This window comes from Hetaerina americana, unplaced genomic scaffold, assembly GCF_022747635.1.
Source record: "Hetaerina americana unplaced genomic scaffold, ioHetAmer1.1.p SCAF_6, whole genome shotgun sequence".
Taxonomy (NCBI): domain Eukaryota; kingdom Metazoa; phylum Arthropoda; class Insecta; order Odonata; family Calopterygidae; genus Hetaerina; species Hetaerina americana.
Genome location: NW_027287205.1, coordinates 7,498,514 through 7,518,830, shown reverse-complemented (window position 1 = coordinate 7,518,830; position 20,317 = coordinate 7,498,514). Strand labels below are relative to the sequence as shown.

At 35.0% G+C, this 20,317-nt stretch overlaps 1 protein-coding gene across 1 annotated transcript in view; it reads right to left on the bottom strand.

Annotated features, from left to right (window-relative positions):
• kl-3 (dynein heavy chain 8, axonemal kl-3) overlaps positions 1–20,317 on the bottom strand; it is a 141,973-nt gene that overhangs the window by 1,214 nt on the left and 120,442 nt on the right. Inside the window, exons 57-68 of the mRNA XM_071593917.1 lie at positions 20,148–20,299; positions 18,048–18,301; positions 17,128–17,318; positions 16,391–16,512; positions 15,270–15,388; positions 13,303–13,579; positions 10,495–10,681; positions 7,988–8,249; positions 7,652–7,891; positions 7,308–7,475; positions 4,282–4,423; positions 3,167–3,356 (exon numbers count right to left, since the gene is read on the bottom strand). Of these exons, the coding sequence (XP_071450018.1) occupies positions 3,167–3,356; positions 4,282–4,423; positions 7,308–7,475; positions 7,652–7,891; positions 7,988–8,249; positions 10,495–10,681; positions 13,303–13,579; positions 15,270–15,388; positions 16,391–16,512; positions 17,128–17,318; positions 18,048–18,301; positions 20,148–20,299 (2,304 nt within the window). The remainder of the gene's footprint in view (positions 1–3,166; positions 3,357–4,281; positions 4,424–7,307; positions 7,476–7,651; positions 7,892–7,987; positions 8,250–10,494; positions 10,682–13,302; positions 13,580–15,269; positions 15,389–16,390; positions 16,513–17,127; positions 17,319–18,047; positions 18,302–20,147; positions 20,300–20,317) is intronic.

The window sequence follows — 20,317 nt, the reverse complement described above, 5'->3', positions numbered from 1 at the left end:
GGACAATGGAAACCACATCAGTTCTTTTTCTTATGATGATTAATTAAATACAGCAAATGAATCCTGTCAATTAAAGGACTCAGTCCACTGGGGCAGGTGTCATACCCAGCAGTGAGAGAGGCAAGACCAGTGAGAACAGCTGGACAGAGAAGAAGACTTTTAAATGTGGTCGGGAAAGAAGGAGCAATGAGGTGAAATTTGAATGGTGTAGAAAAGTGCATGGAGGCTAGGTTGAGAGGTAGTCCCAGGTTCAAGTCCATTATAGAAGAGAGAATGTTGAGCAATGAGGGAAGAGGATAGAAGAGTTTAGGCTTCCTGGATTGCTGAAGGCAGATAACTGAAGAAGGTAATAATGTAGGGAAGTTGAATTGGAAAATCTCTTAGATATGCAGAACATAATAGATTTTTGGAATCGTCCTAAACCTATTGTTGTGCATTGCAAAGTTACAAGTGTCCTTTATGGAGGCATCATGCCTCTGCTATTGATTTCTCACAAAGAAGAACTCCATATTCACCTAAACATAATTTATTGTTGTCAGGTCAACTCCCATTGTGAAATAATATTGGATATGATAAAAAATGCAGGATGTTAGCTTTGAATCGATAGATCTATAATGAATTTTTGTTTTTGCTTACGAAGTGTAATCCCATAAGCCACCTTACCTCACGGCAGGCTGCCCAATGAATAAGATGAGAAGAAATAAAGCGGACTTGCACCAATCACATAATGGACTGTCTGGGTGCAAATATTTTATTTATTCTCTCCCTACCATTTTCAATAATTCTATGGATGAGGTGGTGGATGAAAGAAACCAAGGCCGTTGCCATGGGAACCTGGCTATTGGAGGGAGGTTGGAGGAGAATTGGTGCCATCTTGAGGCAGAGGTGAAAGAAGCCCCATAAAATAAGGAGAAACACTGAAAACTGTTTCAGATATCAACTGCACATTTTTCTCTTGAAAGGCACTAATAAAAATGTTTCCAGTATATTCAGGGATATTTTGTTTTTTAAATTTGATTTTCCACCAAAAGCCTTACTATCGTGACTGACAATGAATGAAAAGAGCTGATGCTCTTTCCAGAATTGCAAGGGAAATGTGATGTAAATATTTCATTAAGAAAAATTAACTCTGAATTTAATTTGAGCTCTCGGGTTGATTGATGTTTTAATTTTATGAGTTTATCAAAAGGCTTAAGTCATGTCTCAATAAAAACTCATTCCACAAAAATCTGTTTAACTTCAACAAATGTTATCACCTAGATTGAGTCCATACATATTAACAACTTGAAATGAAATACATGAAGCATTCGATGTTTTGACAAAAGAATACAACTGACAATCATAATAACACAAAGATGAAGAAATAAACTAATAGTTATTTATCAATTTTTAATAATACCAGTAATGTTTTTTTACTTTTGTTGGTAATTTTATGCAGAAGTATTATATTTTTTTCTAGAGAAAATTTTTCTTTCATAAAGTCATTACTATCATGATAAAATTTACTACAGCCATAACTCTACCCACTCTAACAATCTGCCAAGTATTTAATGTACAGTTCAGTGCAACACAATTGTTGTAGCCAAATACTACCTTGAACAAAAAGTTCCCGGAATAACCACCGTGTGGCGCTCCCATCGTTCCGATTTGAGTTCTGTTTTTTTTGTTAAATTGGTACATCTGTTGTTGATATTCCCTTTAAATCTTAGTGTCATAACTTGACATTTGCAAAAGTTACGTAGCCAAGAGTACATCTATCTCTGTGTGTGTTGGCGATTTTTTACAATTTCAGAAATGGATTTAAATTTGCAACAACGAACTTGTATTAAATTTTGCGTAAAAAACGGATTTAGTGGCGCACGGACGTTGGAAATGTTGGAAAAGTGTTTCGGCAACGATTCTCTAAAAAAAAACGGTCGTTTACCAGTGGCACGAGCAGTTCAGAAGTGGTCGTGAGTCAATCGAAGATGATGAACGCAGTGGCAGACCATCGACATCGAAAGTCGGTGAAAAAATTGATAAAGTAAAAGAAATGTTGGTCAATAACCGCAAATTAACCATCAGAGAAATAGCGGAGGACTTGAACATTGCCTATGGATCCGCCCAAGACATTGTGGTTAATGATTTGGGTTTCCGTCGAGAAGCAGCAAAGTTGGTGCCAAAAGACCTCAATTTCATGCAAAAAAGAGACCGTGTTGACGTCGCAAAAGACATGATTTGCGAGGCTGAATCCGATCCCACATTCATCAAAAGGATCATTACTGGAGACGAGACGTGGGTTTATGAGTACGACACGCAATCCAGACATCAGGCAAGTGAATGGCGTTCACCAAATGAGCCGAGACCAAAAAAACCACGTCGTTTTCAGTCAAAAAAGAAGGCAATGCTGACGGTTTTCATGGATTACAACGGTGTAGTGCATCATGAATTTTTGCCAGAAGGCCAGACAGTAAACAAAGAGTATTATTTGGGCGTTATGAGACGTTTGCGTGAAGCAATTCGCCGAAAGAGACCAGAAATGTGGGCAGAAAACTCGTGGATTTTGCACCATGATAACGCACCGTCGCACAGTGCTATCATTATTCGTAATTTTTTGACGAAAAATGCAACAAATACCATCCAACAGCCACCGAATTCACCTGATTTGGCTCCCTGTGACTTCTTTCTGTTCAATCGAGTTAAAAAACCATTACGGGGAACGCGTTTTAGCAGCCGAGAGGAAGTAATGGAAAAATCGCAGGAAGCACTGATGGACATACCGAAAACCGACCGTAACTTTTGCAAATGTCAAGTTATGACACTAAGATTTAAAGGGAATATCAACAACAGATGTACCAATTTAACAAAAAAAACAGAACTCAAATCGGAACGATGGGAGCGCCACACGGTGGTTATTCCGGGAACTTTTTGATCAAGGTAGTATATAATCATACAAAATTTTCTCCTGTAAATTCATTTCATTAGAATCTCACTATGTTGAATTCCATTTTTTGTACACCTGCAGTTTGAAATAAAATTCACTGTATTTATAATGAAAAAATTAGAGATCCCTTTCATGACACGATAATGTAAACAGATGGAAATGACTGAAATGGTTTCATGCGGCGATACTTGGAATAGTAGTCACTTCTATCAAATGGAAATTAAGTCATATTTTCACTCTTACCTTGTGGGTTGAAAAAGCCTGTCATCCAGAAAACATTTGGCCTTGAGTCATTTATCCAAGTAGAAAACTGTAGATTCCTGTCCAAAAGTTCAGTAAACCAAAATCCAAGACTTGATGAAACCCATGATCCTCTCTTCCAAGATGTAGGCACTCGTGCATCATAGCAGTTATCCAGAGCATCACGAAGATTCTAAAAATAAGAATTAACATACTCTAAGAATCACTTACAATAATTGTCAACACCCATAATTAAGGCTACAACCATTTATTTAAGTTAAAAAGATAGCAATGAGAAGGGTCTTCTCCTTGATCAACAATGAAAATATTTTTAATTTGCATGCACTCTGCACCTTCCAAATATATAACAGAATTTTCCAGTTTTGATATTTAATTACTACTTTGATAGGTCTCTTAAAACAACTGTTCACATTTACGAGTATCTCAAAATAATATATACTCACAAACTTCATATATTGTCATATTCTAATGCCAATGATTTAAAGTTTTTGGTAAATACATCATAGAAAAGTAAAATAAAAAAAATGGAAAATATACTTTTTGACTCGTGAAACAATCTGAAATGAATCATCATATATTATGTGTCAAGTGCATCAAGGTGTGTTTTTAAAAACTATCCCTTCTGTGGTAATAGTGCCTTAAACTCATGTGACTCAGTCATCCTCCATTCTCTTAGCAATTATCTAAGTCTTACTCATATCTTTTCTTGCTTTTTCATAAAAGAGGAATTATATCTATACATATTTTAATCGAGTACAGCGTGCATTGACTCAAAGTAAGCATGAATCCCAGTAGTCCATTCTAATCTTGCACTGCGCCATGTAATAACACAACCTAACTTCTCCTACAATCTTTTTTCTCTGCCTGGTACATTTACAGAAGAGAACACTTCAGGGTTCTCTTCTCCCAAAGTTACACTCTCTCTTCCGACACCCCATCTTCCCTGAAGCTCCTCTTGACTGTCTGTGGCCTGGTCGCGTTCCAATGCCTCCAAGTGGGATGTCCGATTAAAACTACATCCTCTAGCATCACACCATCTAATTAAATTACATTCATATTTATATTTGGCATTTTAATTTATCTTACTTCTAACCAACCTCATTCATGATGATTGTCCCTTCAATTGCAAGAAGAAGGTCATTCAATGTTATTCTGACCAAAGTAATAACTTTCTGCATTCTATCAATTTCTTGCCTCAAAAATATATTCATGGAGCCCATTGCACCCATTAGTTTTAATCTGTTAAGAAAAATATAAAAAGTAAACATAAAATAGTAAGCAAAAAGTGGAGGAATTAAATACAAAATTTTGATAAGTAAATTAATTAAATGCATGGCAGCTTCAGCTGAACAAGTATCCAATTCAAGCAAAGCCAGTCAGGAGTTACAAATGTGATGCTGCATCCAGGTTAACTAGTAAGTTAGCCTTAATTGGTCATTTTGTCATTTCTGTAGTTAGAGCTCAATAGTCAATTGTGATCAACTATCAGATGACAGTGTCAGATTAATTCAAATATATTTTCAAAGGCTTATTGAAATAACAGCCATAACTTAATTTTTCACCATTGTATATATTTCTCACCACCTATATTTTGTTGGAGTCCAACAACATCAGATGAGGTTGCAACGTCATTAGGAGGTCCCGAGAAAAATGTATTTTAAGTGGAAAAAATATTAAGTGCAAAGTTATGCTTTTCATATCAACATGAAGCATTTCCACATAGTTTCACAGGACACAGTAAACCCTTTCAAAGGCTATCAATGTCTCTTCAGTACAAAAAAATATCTGACTAAATGACCTCCATCTTCTTCCTCAATCCACTCTGAAGATGAGCAGTAACTCAATGCATAGCTCAAAAATTGAAACTTGCCCTCAATGGTGAAGTGATGGTAATTAGATATAATGCCAGCATGATGGAGGGCTCCATTTTGATGGTTTCAGTTTTTAGGACAGTGATAACTCCTGAGACTTTATGAATATAAATATTAAATCAACTAACACACAAATACATTCTTAATTAATTGATCCTAGTTTACCAGCAAATGAAATCCTACCTCCAAGATCTTCTGTTCAAACAAAAAATATTATTATTAATGATTACCATTTACTCACAATTCTGCAAACAGGTTTGCATTACATCATATTCACTTGTGTTTATTAGATAAAGCAGTAATGCTAGATGTTTTTGAAGAGTTTATCTTCACTTTTTTACCATGGGTCTAGTGTTATGTACATTTACTTTGGTACATAAACTTCAGTTTGGTGCATGACAGTGGTTGACAGTGGATCACTAATGTTTATCTCACCACCTTGCTTGAATGAAGCGACTCGTGAGTAAAGTCATATTCAGAGAAAAATTCCATCTCTCTCATTGAATGCTCTAATTTGAATTCTGTATGCTCATAAGGCTTATGAGTCAACGGGCATGAAACAAATATCATGAGATAAAGCATTCAGCCCACCTTCATTTGCTAGGTAATGGCCAGGTACTAGGAAATAATGAAATTTCAGTTTTTATTGATGTGGAACCAAAAGTCTTATCAAAAGGAAACCAACTTCGCCTGGTTTCCAAAATGTAAAAGAAGCAAATATACTTCACACTTTCAGGCTTCACTTCGTGGAATTGATGCCCATATTAAAAGAGTAAGTAAATTTCCACAGACTTAATTTCATAGTACAACGCATTTCACTGACTGGCGGCATCATCAGGCACAAGTGACACACACTGCTGTTGAATATATATCGGACAGAAGAGATGGGGAAGTTGAAGGTGGGGGGGGGGGGGTTGATTCTGGGACTTCAAAGTCAGTGGTCATGGCTTTTTCGATTTTAGAAAGAAGAGGTCGTAACACCTTGGTTATGACTAAGCATTGGGTCTGGTCCTGGCTTATTGGGGGGTGCTAGGAGCAGATGGGTAATTAGAATGGTTGCATTTGTTTACCCTCAAGGATGGCTGCGTAGGGTCGAGAGATTTTCCAGAAGCGAAAGTCGATGGTTGAGGAAAGAGAGAACAAAATGGAAGAATGCCGTTGTTTGGGTTATGACGTTGCATCAGGTCTGGCCATCGACTAGATTTGACTGAGTATGTTTAGCCTTTGGGTTTGTTTACCCTCGAGGTCAATTTTTTGGAAAGGAGAGGAGAGGGATGGGCATGTAATTGCTCATTACAAAGTATTTTATTGTATTGGGATCCGCCAAGTGCCTTCAAATCTTGATAAGCTTGAGAGCATACATTATCTATCCTTTATGTACGACATGTAGTATTTATGGGACAAAATTCCTATCATGGTTACAAACTAAGAGGTGTTTTGCAAAGAGGGAATTGGGGTTTTGCTTTTTGTAACACCTGGCATATTCTTGCGCTTGTGTTTTGGAATTCCTCTCAGTTTGACTAACATTATAAGTGTTGCAATTATTGCATTTAAGTTTGTAGATGCCTGATTTATTGAATATACCCTGTTGGTCTTTGCTATTGTCAAAGAGTTTGGGGAGAATAAGGGGTGGGTAAAAGGCCGCTTTGAGTGTGATTGGAAGGCGATTTCAGATTTTATACAAGATATCTCCCAGGAAAGGGACCACTTGAAGTCTTCAGAAGAGGAGGGCTGAGAGGGAAAATTCGATTTATGGCCATTGTTTTCCACTTTTTTGGATTATTTTTCCGACCAGGTTTGGGTTGTACCCATTGCTGGTGGCTATATTTGAAATTGTTCTGAAATCCTTATTGAAATTCGTAGGGGAAATGGTGGAGTGCAGAGCCGGTGTATCATCGAGTGGAGGGCTGCATATTTGTGCAAAAAATGGTGGACAGAATCATTGGGAATTATATGACCCGTATATGTAGGTTTCCTGAAAATAGAGAACTCATGTCTATTTTCTTTTATGGTTTTTGCCAGGTCTAAGAAGTTAATTGAGCTGTTAACTTCTTTCTCCATTTTTATATTTCCATTATAACAGACCATTATCAATGGAAGAACCACGATGACTGCATTGGCTCCAGTATCGAATGATGGAATGATATTAACTAAAATATATGAGTACATTATAAAATAGTCACAGTACAAAATATTGAGAGGCCAATGCACTATCAGCAATATGCCAATGTTTATAAAACTATTCAATTTACCTTTCTTTCACATGATGTGGATCATAATTTTTGGGGAGTTTGTCAAGCATTTCTTGAGCTGCTCGGGCAACAACGGATTCACGAGATTCCCCACCACCACCACTCGATTCTTTGGGTTGTATAGAAACTATTGTGTCTAACAATTCTATCGTTGTGTTTGTCTGATAACTGTTTTTCAAAGTAAAATTGATTAACCATTAGGATCAGTTATCCCCTGAAGATAGCACTGTTTTGCTTTTCTCAATACTTCCATCATGAGTACATGAGTGAATTTAAAAAGTTAAAATCAAATTATATTTCATCAATTAATGGAAAAGCAATAGATAACTGAATATTATATTTACGTAATGTCTGCATTAGTGCTGAGTCCATACGCTTGTGGTGGGTCACTGGGGGACATGGTTTCTATTGCTTCCATGTACTGCTCTACCTCATTATGCACAACTATTGGATATCCTTTATAAAAAATAAATGTCTCGGCAAACATGTGCTCTCCAAACCATACTTTAGCAAAAGTATTCAGCAGGCGCTTATCATAGTCATCTGTTACGCGACCACCATACTGGACCTCCCCCAGCATATATCTGTGAATTTAAGTGAAATGTTTCATGGACACAATAACAAAATAATTGAGAACAATAAAATTTCCAGCATGCCAGTATGGTTGGGGCAAAACCTACCTTACGGTGGGCCAGCTAACTCCTCTTTTGGGATCTATTTCATCAAGGTGATTCTGGATAAAGAGAACTGAAGCATACCAGTCGGCAAAATTAAACTCATATGGAATATTCCAACCTAGTGGGCCAAACTTTCGCCTCTCTTGAACAACGGTATGAAGAAAGGAAACAGCATATAACATGGGCAGATATTGGGAGTAATCAGAGTATTCAAGCATATCTTGGCTGATCCCAGAATATGTTCTTTTTAATCCAGCTCTTATGCCTGAAAATTGAAGACTCATGGTATTCATTTTTCAAAATTATGGTAACCAAAGAAAACAGCATTTGTCTTAAAAAACAATCCGAACTTAATTCCTGATCTATCTAAACAGTTGAGAAATGTCCTAAAATCTTCATACATACTTGGGTACATGTGATTTACCACTGGTATAAAAAATGACTCACAATGTGACAATATTAATCTGATTTATACTCAAAATCTACAGAGTTATTTTATGATGCAAATAAAAACTAACTTTCCTATGATTATTGATACTTGAGGAAAATTCCCTGAGAAAATTTAAGGTATTTAACTTTAAATACATGAAATATTCAACATATATTTTAAATGAAAAATTTTGATGCAGAACTAGAGAATTGTAGAACTAGAAAATGAGAAACACAAATTATAAAGACAAATAATGAAAATGATTGCTTCCATATATTATCACAATTTAGAGCTTTAATTTAATTCTATATTGTCCATATTGAGTAAATCTCTCCTGCATGAGATATTCATTCACAGTGATCCACAACCACATTAGACAAGTGTTGTATCTGTCCCTCGGCTGTAGAGATGCAGAAGTAAGAGGGCTAGTTGAGGACTACTGTGCACATCAAAAGTGTTCACTGGTCACTCTTGAGATCATTCACATTTTAAAGCTAGTTTTGGAAGAAAGCTACTGGGATAACATCCCCAGTTTCTCAACTTGTTAGAAGCAATGCATTCGAAGTCACCTTCACAGCCTGTATAGCACACTGGCTCTTTTTGAAGGGTTTTATTCTGGCTATGGATTTGATTATATCTCTTTTGACATTTATTGAGCTTAATTGCTGAAAAAGCAATCCCTGTTATAGTTACTAACATAGCTACCCCTATAAGGCCATTAAGCTTCTTTAACACCTACACAGTGAATGCAGAATTGTCTTACTCGTACTTCCAAAGGCTTTTTAGCAAGCAGAATTCATTGTAAGGTATTGGCTTGGCATGCAATGACAACATACAAAGCTTTAGGATGACATTTCGCAATGGAATGCATATATCTCTGAGCCTTCTCTTTTTACTTGTAACCTGTTTCCTCATACAGACTTCAAGACTGTTTTTGCTGCTATTCATGGGGATTGCCACAGGTGCATTTAACCATTTCCATCCTAACAGAGTAGGCAACAGTTTCCCATACATAATATACTTGAAGAAAAAAGGGGAGACAAAAATATGTCACATGTTTTGGCCCAATAAATATGATTACAACAGTGATCATTTCTACATATGCTCAAATATTTCTTAAAATACCAATCCAATTATGAGGAAAGAACTCACTTCAAGCTGATTATAGGAAAATGGAAGGATTGAGCCTATACTGCTCAGAGGACATTGGTTTAGGTGGCCATTAAATACAGTTTGTCATTGAGAGATCCTGGTCAAATAGAAGTCGTACAGTTGGAATGAATATAATAAATAAAGCACACTTTTCAAAAACTAATTCACAAAAATCACAATTTGTAGTTCAGCAAACATGTAAATCAATAGAGATGGAAACAATGGAGATGACAACTAAAGATGGAAAAATAACACATTTACATGGGCATAGTACTCGCCATAGTATTGATGAACATTTTTTTCTGCCATTCTCCCGCTATGTATAATAAGAGTCCCTTTCATGTGACCATCAAAATTTTCAACAATCTGCCATCAGACATCAAATGTGCTCCTTCTAGGGGCACATTTAAGAAATATTTCAACCATTTTCTGATAGATAAATGATATTATAGTGTGGAGAGTTTCTGGGGTCTTTGGAACCCTGAAACAACTGATTTTTTTTGTTTTCTGCCTTGTCCTATGACTTTGTGAAGCCCTCGGAACAATAAAATTATTATTAATAATAAATAAGTAATAAATTGAAATCACAGTGAAAGCTGTGACTGTTGTAAAATATTCCTTTGAATCGGTCATTGATATCTGAAATAAACTGCTTTCCAAGGAACTTTGGAACTTGTCCTGCTTAAAATATCATTGTACAAACTCGAGGTTTGGAAAAAACTTCAATTTCAAATTTGTTGAGTATCCCATCATCCTTCTCCTGCAGATTTTAAATTTGAGCACTACTATTTTACATTGGATGCCAAACAATGGCATTAAACTTACAAATTTCAGAAATCAACCCTAATCCTTAAACTACATTTCTAAAACAATGCTATACTAAGATAGAAGATATCACAGAAATACTATGTTTGGAAATCTATCTTACCTTGAGGTGGTTCATTGGTAAATTTAATTGAGCACTGGAGTAATGTAATTGAAAAGAATGGGTGAACTTCTGTAGTTATCCACAATCTAAAATCCTGATGAAAATTTTCTGTATTTGATAGAACTAGCACAATTTCATGCATATATGCCAATCCTAGATGGCAATTTTGCAGCAACAGCCAGCCTCCCTGTTTAAAAATAAATTATCATAATTTTATGCTAACATTAAGTTGCATACAAAAGCTTTGTTCAAAGGTTTTTCCAGTGATTAGTATTTTCACTATATAATCAATACACCAAAGATATATAGGAGCTGACTCATGTATAAGTACCATAACTAAAACATAAAATAATTATTCATAATCACACAAACTTAAAGTATCGTAGCCTGGTATTAATACACAACAGATACAGATAAAGAAATTATAATTAAAAAGATACAAAATGATATTAATCACATAGACAATTTCAAGGCTCAAAGGTGGACTTTGAGACTAGCAGAAAGAAGTAAGGATCATTCTTATGAATATTTTGGTCCTTAATCTTATAAATAACATGAAGCCTGTTTCAAAATGTGCTACTCCATTTTGTTATTCTTAAAACTGTTCTATTCACATGGGAAGTTAGGGATTTAGAACTACTAGTTATCCTTTATTTCTGTAAATTGTACATTTGCAATAATGACTATTGATTAATTTTTAAATTTGACCATCCATATTGTTGGTCATCCTGGTGAACTTGTAGATGTTTATTAGTTGAAAATGGAGACTGATAGACAATATTGGGAATTATGAAAATGGAAAATTAATCAAACGACAAATATCCCTTTCACTTTTCCAATTATTTTATTTCCAGTTTATTAACATTATTTCAAAACATAACTATTAATATTTCAGCTAATCGAATTTCAGCATGATGTACTTTTTAGATATATTTTATGAAAGTTTCAATAGAAAGATAAATTTTCAAATTTCTCACACTTTTGCAGATTTTCAATTTGGAATTTGCATTTTTGGTAATATAGCGGTGCAATTATAATTGCTAGGACTATGCAGATGGAATGCAGTGCACTCAGATTTTTCAATTGTTTCACGTTCCGGAAATCACCATTTCATAAACCCATAATTTATGCCTTTGTCCAAAAACCGGAAAAGTGCTTCCTATGCCAGTTTTGCCAATTGAGTTACATGGCCCAGTTCTCCAGCAATATTCGCCATCAGTCAGGCAGAGAAGAAGTGGTTGCGGATGCCCTTTCCATGGTGAAAGTAGTGTGTGGCACTGACGATTACCATGCCCTCATGGGTTCTCAAGCCACCATTTCGGACAAAAGCCTCCACCATCCTGATAGCTCCCTCGAGTTGAAGCTGGTGTGCATACCTGAGTGTGATGGGTATATATATTATCATGTCAGCCCCTTTGATCCGCCCTTTCGTCACGGAACCTATCTGGGAGGCAGTGCTCGACTCATTGCACATTTTATTACACCCAGGAATAAGGGCTTCCACTAAATTGGTGGAGAGATTTCACCGCCAAAAGAAGTCAGCCATTATGTGCCACCACTCAGGTAGCTGGACGGACATCCTGTCAGCAGAGCTTCTTGGCATTCAAGCCGCCTGGATGTCAGACATTGCAGCTTTGCCGGTGGTCAAAAAACAATCAAGGACGGCAGTATGTTTTATCGAGTTCAATCATGACAATCAGCCACTCCCATCACCTCGTGAACTCTGTGCAATAAATCCCTATTCAGAAACTGTTTTATAATTCCTAATGGTGATTTACCCCACATCTCACAAGCTTGGAGGGTTATACCCCCTCAGTAACTATTACATATTGACAGTGCTGAATGAACTGAAAATTATTTATTCTTAATTAAATTCATCCATCTTGTTGTGAATCTGCAAAATTGGGTGACCAAAGATAGATGAAGTACGTGTATCTGCATGCTTGAGTATACATACTTGGTGTAATACGCAAATGAATAAACTAGTGCTGAAGTTCTGCACCACAATACTGGTAGTAAAACTGCAATGAACCAAAACCATATCAACACTAGGCAACATACATCTAATATTGCAAAGCATCTCATAAAACTGGTTTGGTATTATTACAGCCAAATTTTCAAGGAATCTACAATAATCTTGAAAATTTTCAGACCTTTCAACCTTCCATGGGAATTTTCAGCTCATTAAATAATTCAGATGTCTGATTAATTTTAATGTCTGATTATTTAAAATGCAAAAAAAGATTATTCGCATAGTAACTAATTCTAATAATAGAGCTCCCAGTAAACCTATTTTTGAAAAACTAGAAATCTTACCTCTTCCTTGTATGTACATTCTTGAAACAGTGTCTCTTATTAACAAAAATCAAGACATGTTCATTAAAAATTGTGACCTTCATAGTCATAATACGAGAAGCCAAAATGCATTCCATGTAAGTCAGCACAGAGTAAATAAAACGATTAAAGGGATACATCATCAGGGAATACTTATGTACAATAAATTGCCTGCTTATATTAAAAATATCAAAAGTTCCTTTAAATTCAAGTGTGCCGTGAAAAAACTACTTTCATGTAAATTATTCTATAGTGTAGATGATTTTCTAATGCATACCATTTTAAATGTATAATTGGAATGTGTTAATCCCAAGAAAATTGTAAATTGTATGTATTTGTATTTTTCATATTGTTTTGATATTTTGCATAACGTCTTTTATTGATATGAAGTGTAAAACATGTATTAACAAAGCCATGCATAATTCTTTGCTTATGGTGAATGAATAAATTGAATTGAATTAAGTGTTGACCTACCTCGACCAACAATTGGTTAATCAGGCGTCGAGCATGGACCTCTTGCCCCTGCCCCATTGACACTGCTCGGAGGACAATCCCTGACCTTTTAGCAAGGGACTCAATTTGCGCTGAGGGATCAGAACCCATGCTCAGCAGACAAATCATTGGGGTGTTGGGTCGGGACGCTCCAATCATTTCCTCCAAATTCAGGATTACAGGTTCAGTAAATTTTGCTCCCATGGAAGATGCAACATACTTGCGAGACTGTGCTATAGTCCGATCAGGACACCAAGCTCTGCAATTGTTTTCAAATCAAGGTGAAATAAAGAAACCATGCACATTATTGAGAACTTCAAATAAATAATTATTACATGAGTTTAGCTGCAGTTAGTCCAGTCAAAAATGAACTCAGTTGAGTTGCAAATTACATATTCAGTTTTTAAAGTAGAGTTTAGATTACAAAAATTAACTCTCAATTAGTTTCAAATTCTATGCATCACCAGCTTTACAAACAAACTGGATACTGTTTTCCTCTAATATTAATTTTCCCTTGACCTGAGACAATGCAATAAATAAGAGCTCATCTTGAGGACCTATCTCAAAAACACTCATGATCTAAAAATTATTGGCATGTAATTTTCTTGGTTTTGATATATATTTTCATTGAACAAGTGAAAACTGATGATATATAGGAAGTCCACTTCAGTTTATGGATTGCATTGCAAGAATATGGCTTTGAGATGAGGCACAGGAATGAAAGCCCTCTGCTAATAGTGACTTTTGTCAAGGTGCCCATGCCTTCTGGGTGATTTTAAATATTGTAAATACCTGAGGTAATATTAGAAGTTAAGCAAATTGTACACACTGTGATGGCTGCACAGATTTTGCTCCTATTGCTGGAGATTTTGGAGCACAATGAACTGGAGCAAGCACAACAGGCAGGTCGCACTGACCTTTCTGACACCAATTGAAAGACTAATTGATTTAGTTGACTTGTTAGTTGGTTAAATTTGGATTCCTCAGGAAACAGAATGAGTAACAATTTTTATTTACCCACACCAGGGCGAAGGCTCCAAGGAAGTCCATTTTATTATGGTCACTTCCCCAACAATCTCTATTTAACATTGGTATGATTGCACACGATGGTGTGGTCAGCAACCAAATGAACTGAACCATACTAAAGATTTATTACAATAATATATCATTACTAAGTTACCTACATAATTTTCTAGTGCAATAATTATTTTAAATTTTTTCATAAATGCCCTTATATAAATGTTAATTGCCTTTAGTACTGTCTTTCTGTTCATAAAAAATCAATTATCTAGAGAGAAGTGGTAAGTACAAATGCATTTGTTTGATAATACTCCATAATTATGATAAAAACAATAAGAATTGCTGGTTTGGACTGCTACATAGCCTCTTTCACTTTAGAGCAATATCTATTATTCCAAACTATAATAAAAGACAAAAGACTATTAAGTGGACCAATCTATATTTCATAATTAGAGCAGGCAAAAAATACATTTTATTCCATTAAATTTACACTGCCACATCACATGATTCATTGCACCAACTTTAGATCAAACTACATGGGATATGAATTTCAAAATGCAACAAAGGTGTTTAGGAAAATAGCAATTATAGCCTTTAGTTCATCAAATCGTCCGAGGCTAACACATTATTAACCTGATTGGAAACATATGAGAACTAAAATCCTGTGAGTCCTATATTGCATTTTCCAGTAGACGTGAGGAAATTAAATGCTAAAATTAATGCATAATATTGTTGTAGTGCAGTACTAGGAAAAAATTAGAGAAACTACGAAGTATTGTTTTAGACAGCAGTGTGTTGCGGGGAAATACATATTAATAGAAAAGCAAATTATAAGTTGAAGTAATCCTAATAATCATGTTCCAAAAATATCTATATTCCTCAGCTATCAATGTCTACATTTTGGGTAGCAACTAAATAGAATTACAAACCTTATGAATAGGGTTTTTCTGAAAACATCCATAGCTTGTTCAAAGTTGTCAGGGATAATTTCTTCCTCTGGAGCTTCTTTATCAAACCACAACTTCCACAGCCTTTCATTTTGCTTAATCTTGAACATAAAATTCTTATGATAAGAATTCCAAATGGGTCAAAAATTCACAATTGTAGGTATAAAATCAATAAAAAAAACCATAAACACAGTAATCAATCAGAAGGTCGGTTTTGTAGGTGATGGTAGAGTTCACCAAGTACTGAGCCCAGTGACGTGTGAAATTCACACATCAGAAAAGGTGGGCCAGTTCCTTTCCCTGTACCGGTTATGGTTTCCCCAGAAGATCTGGTACCCAAAAAATCACATAGCTTGGGTAGAGCTGCAGGTGCCCAGAGACTTGCCCGGAAATTGAACCCTGGCCCTCCGGTCAATAGTCCAATGCTCAACCCCTGGACTACCCCCCCCCCCCCCCCCCATATAACATCAATAGTGATAGTTTTACAGAGAAATTTGTGGTATATTGGATTCCAAATTATGAAACAATGAGTAAATCATGGCTATGAAATCTTGAAGGAATGATACAAGAAGTCAACAGTAAGATGACTCCCTTATGAAAAAAAAAATGGGAAAACCCTTCTAGATTTGGAAAAACTGGTCAGTAGAGTTGTGAACTATGTTTTTATGCACATTATATTCATTCATTAACAAGGAGATCCCCTCTTTAATGGAATCACAAAAAGTGTACAACATTGTTGATACCACCAGTGGGCCTTAGCTATGATACATAATACTGAGTTGAATATAAGTTAGGTTTGGGGACTTGAATTTTCTGGAATATTGTACCTGCTGCACTTAAGGCATATCATGAATCAGATGAAGTTGGGAATATAAAATCATAAGCACCACTCATTATATTTGTTGAACTACTCTAATCTCCAAATTCTTCCTTTGCCATCTAGGGATGCCATCATAGCTGCATCATCTTCCTTTCAGCAGGCAGTAAATGCAACTCTTCTCTCTTTTGACTTTCATTTTCAAAGGGGGCTAATTATATGCAGGTTTTGTGTAGGTATCAATCTGAATTGCTAAATGAGAGCATCAAGCTACACATACACCTACCTTATCGGGAAGTTTCTGAAATAATGGAAGAGATGATAGTTGAATAAGATTCAACCATGTCATGTCAGTAATCCATTTTGTTGTCTTTTCAGGGCATGTTTTCAAATCCAGGGCAGCACCACCTAAACAATCAAAGAGGTCAAAATAAAAGGATTAGTATAATTTCCTGATGTATATTGAAGAAAATATAAATATAAATAATACCTATTTAGCTTTATGACACTTTTCTTCCATCCACCACATTCAGGTATAAATGACACATTTAGATTCCATGATGAAATGCAATCAAAGTGGAAGACATTTATTTCAGAGTGGAAAAGTCATTTGCCTAGACAGGGGTTTGAACCTGTATCCCTAGATTTCAAGGTGAGTGCTTTGTCTAGTTAAGGTATGGATGCATCCTTCTCCAACTGGCTAAAGCATACAGGTGGAAACCAAGGGGCCTGATTTCAACTCCTGATTTATATACATATTTTTTCTTTTGTGATATTTCTTAAATTTAGGTGCACATCAGTGGTTGAATCTTGTAAAGTTTGTTGATGTGACCAACGGGCAGTTTCTTTGAAAATGCCATCAAAAGTGCAGTTGGAAACAAAATTATCATTGAACACAGAAACTTAAGAGTTAGCTAATAAAATCTTGCTTAATAAAGCCTAATCAAGGTTTGAGATAATTATCTCATCAAAGATTCTTTGGGGAAGGGGTGCAAGTTAACAATATTAAGGAAACATTCTAACCTTTAATGAATATCTCAAACTCCTGATGACTAATACTTCCTTTCTGAAGATCAATTTTGAGTGCCATCAGTAATACAAAAAGGTATTTATGATTTTCATACAAACTTCGAGATGTGTACCTAAAGACTTCATATGTTAAAGCATCAATAATAAATCCAGTCCTTTTCCATGACACAGGGGATTTCTTGGATCTAAAATAACAAAAAATCATAAGAGCATGCAGTTCAATTGCTTCTATGAAGCAGACAAACGTCAATATGCAAGTGCAATCCAATGATATGCAACAGTGAAATTTAAGAATTTTTTTTTGACCATGTAAAGGCACATATGACACAATCAGGGTAACCATACTGAATTAAAGTAACGGATTTCACCATGTGTACCAAAGTTGTCTCATGTTAAAATGAGACATGACGTTACTTCCAAAACAATGAGGATTAGAAACATTGAAAAGATAGTCAAAGAGGCCACTTCACACCATTTTACTCAATAATTTATGAAGAACTATTGCAACTTATGCATATAAATCGCAAAAGTTTGAATTCTAAAAGCACTGATGTATTAAGATATGCAATTAAAATCCAGTTGAGATGCATCTCTTTAAAAATCTATGCATTTATTCATATTTATATTCCAACAGTTTAATTAATTAACTTATATACATATATATATAACTTATATAACATATATGTGTATATATTTATGATAGGGTCATATAAATGTAACCGAGCTAGCAGATGGACTCTTCCATCAAAAATCTGAAAAGTAGATTATTTGTAGTAATAATATAGGTAACACAAGTAAAAGAATGATTTTTTATCAATAAAACAACAATATGAATAACTGGGGCCAGGAGGGAATTACAGGAATCTAGTTTAACTTAAATTTCACAATTGTTAATGAAGAGCTTTTAGTGTTACCTTTGCATTGACAAGTCAAATATTTCCAAAAACTGCACTAATGATGTTTGGTACATGCAATTAACCAAGGACATTTCACAAATGAGGAAGTAGAGCACACTTCCTTGGTTGGCCACCCTCCTGAATTCTTCTCTTGCATTATTTATTTTTATTTCTGTCGCTGCAGCATTTTTCAATTTTTCCGTTACATCAATTGCAATCACTTTATTTTTGTTGAGAACTTGAATTAAATTCTCATCCTCAACCAATGATCCCTTTTTGAAAGAAATTCAGTGATCAGAGCAATGGCTGAAGTTACAGATTTCTTCAATTTTTTATTCTATTTTCAAATAATAACATTAACTAGCTTTAAACATTCAACATGTTGCTAAAAATAATACAAAAATTTTATGGTTTTCTCAGTGTTACATTAATTCAATAAACACCAAATTATACATTTTATTTCACTCGATATTCTTCAAACAGAATCTTCCTGAAACTATACAAATTATTTTAAAACATTAGAAAAATGTTCTTTTTTATAATTTAAGCCAATTTAACCAATGAGACTACTTGTCAACTTATTAACTCCTGCTGATCATTAGCACACTGAACACATGCCTCCCTTACTTTTTCTTACGAGTACGATAGCATGTTAATGTCAAACTACTGCATTTAAATGCAAAATAATCATTTCTTATTTTCCGTGAATCACAATATTCTAGATTTCTATTATATTTAGAAAATAAACGTTTAGCAAGGGGTTAGAAAGAACAATATGAAGACATCATACTACCAATGAATGTTGTCTCAATGATTGCTGAACACTGAGTCATGTTTCTAGGATAAAATGCATAGTGTCAGAGCAGGAAATCCATCACACAGCTGCATGATAGTTTTAACCCTTTAACCGTGTGCTGGATCTCTTGGAATGAGATTGCTACATTGACACACAATCAGGGATTTATTAAATCCTGGGAAATTATCAACAACAGTGCTCTCAAAATGACTCGCCTGCACGTTACCAACATGGCAACGACATATTTTACTTATTACATTTACTAACCAAATACACATAAGAAAATTTAAAAAGAATGAACCATGGCAGGAAAAACCGAGTAGATTATTCCGGTAAGTTCAGTTTTAATTACTGAATGATATTTCATCTAAAAGTATGGTCTTCTTTTAGTAGTAATTTAGATACAAAAATTTATATATTTCTTTCAACATAGTTTTCTAATATTTCTCAAAATACTGGTAACTAATTATATAAAAATATATTTACAAATATACTTTGGTGATGGAAGAAGCAATATGGATACAATAAGCTGAAAAGGGATGGTAAGAAGACTTTCTACAAGATTAATCAACTACTAATGACAAACACTATTAGCCTACATATAAGAAAAGTGTTCCTAAACAGTTATGCACTCTGTTCATCTTTGAAGATATCTTTCTCTTTTCGATTACACAACCCAAGATAACAAACACCTCAGACAAAAAAAAAGAAATAACACAACTCCCTCATTACTATGGCCAGATGTGATAAATATTCATCATATGCTTTCTTTGGTTTTACATCCATAAGGGAAATTCAGGGACCTTAACTTCCATTCAACCATCAGCACACCACACAGAACTGAAAATATGGTTATGCAAATATGCAAATGCTTATGCACCTAGCAAAATCAATTAACCCTTTTTAAATTTCATTATGAAACAAACCCTCATGAAACCCAGTACTATTGGAATTAAGCAGTGAATATATTTGAACATAATAGACAAAAAGGTACTGCAATTTCAGACAAAAATAAAAGAAGGGAAGGCATTACAGTTAATTCAAGACTGTAATTGAAGGAAGCACAGTGGAGAAGAATGACAGAGGAATGTCAAGGATGAATCATGATTAGGCAAAGGAAGATGTCAGCATGTCAGAGCCATGAGGGAATGAAGGAATTGACCACGAATAGGATATGTATTGTGGAGATGTTACAAATATTCTTGGACTAACACTGGATGATACTGCTATTTTATAGAATATACCTGTACTTTTTATAAAAGGAAGTATATGTAGTTCATATTCAACCAATAACTAACAGAAAAATTTCAATATGACTGTACCTCAACAGAAGTCAATCTAAACAGCAATTCATCTTCTAAGTCCTGCATCAATCTTTTATTGGCCGTGACATCTTGTATTAGGTTCACTCTTTCAGATTCTAATTCCTTCTTCTCAGCCAGTATGACCCGTCCCAATAGCTGATCTTCCAGTCCTGTGTATTCAAATTGAC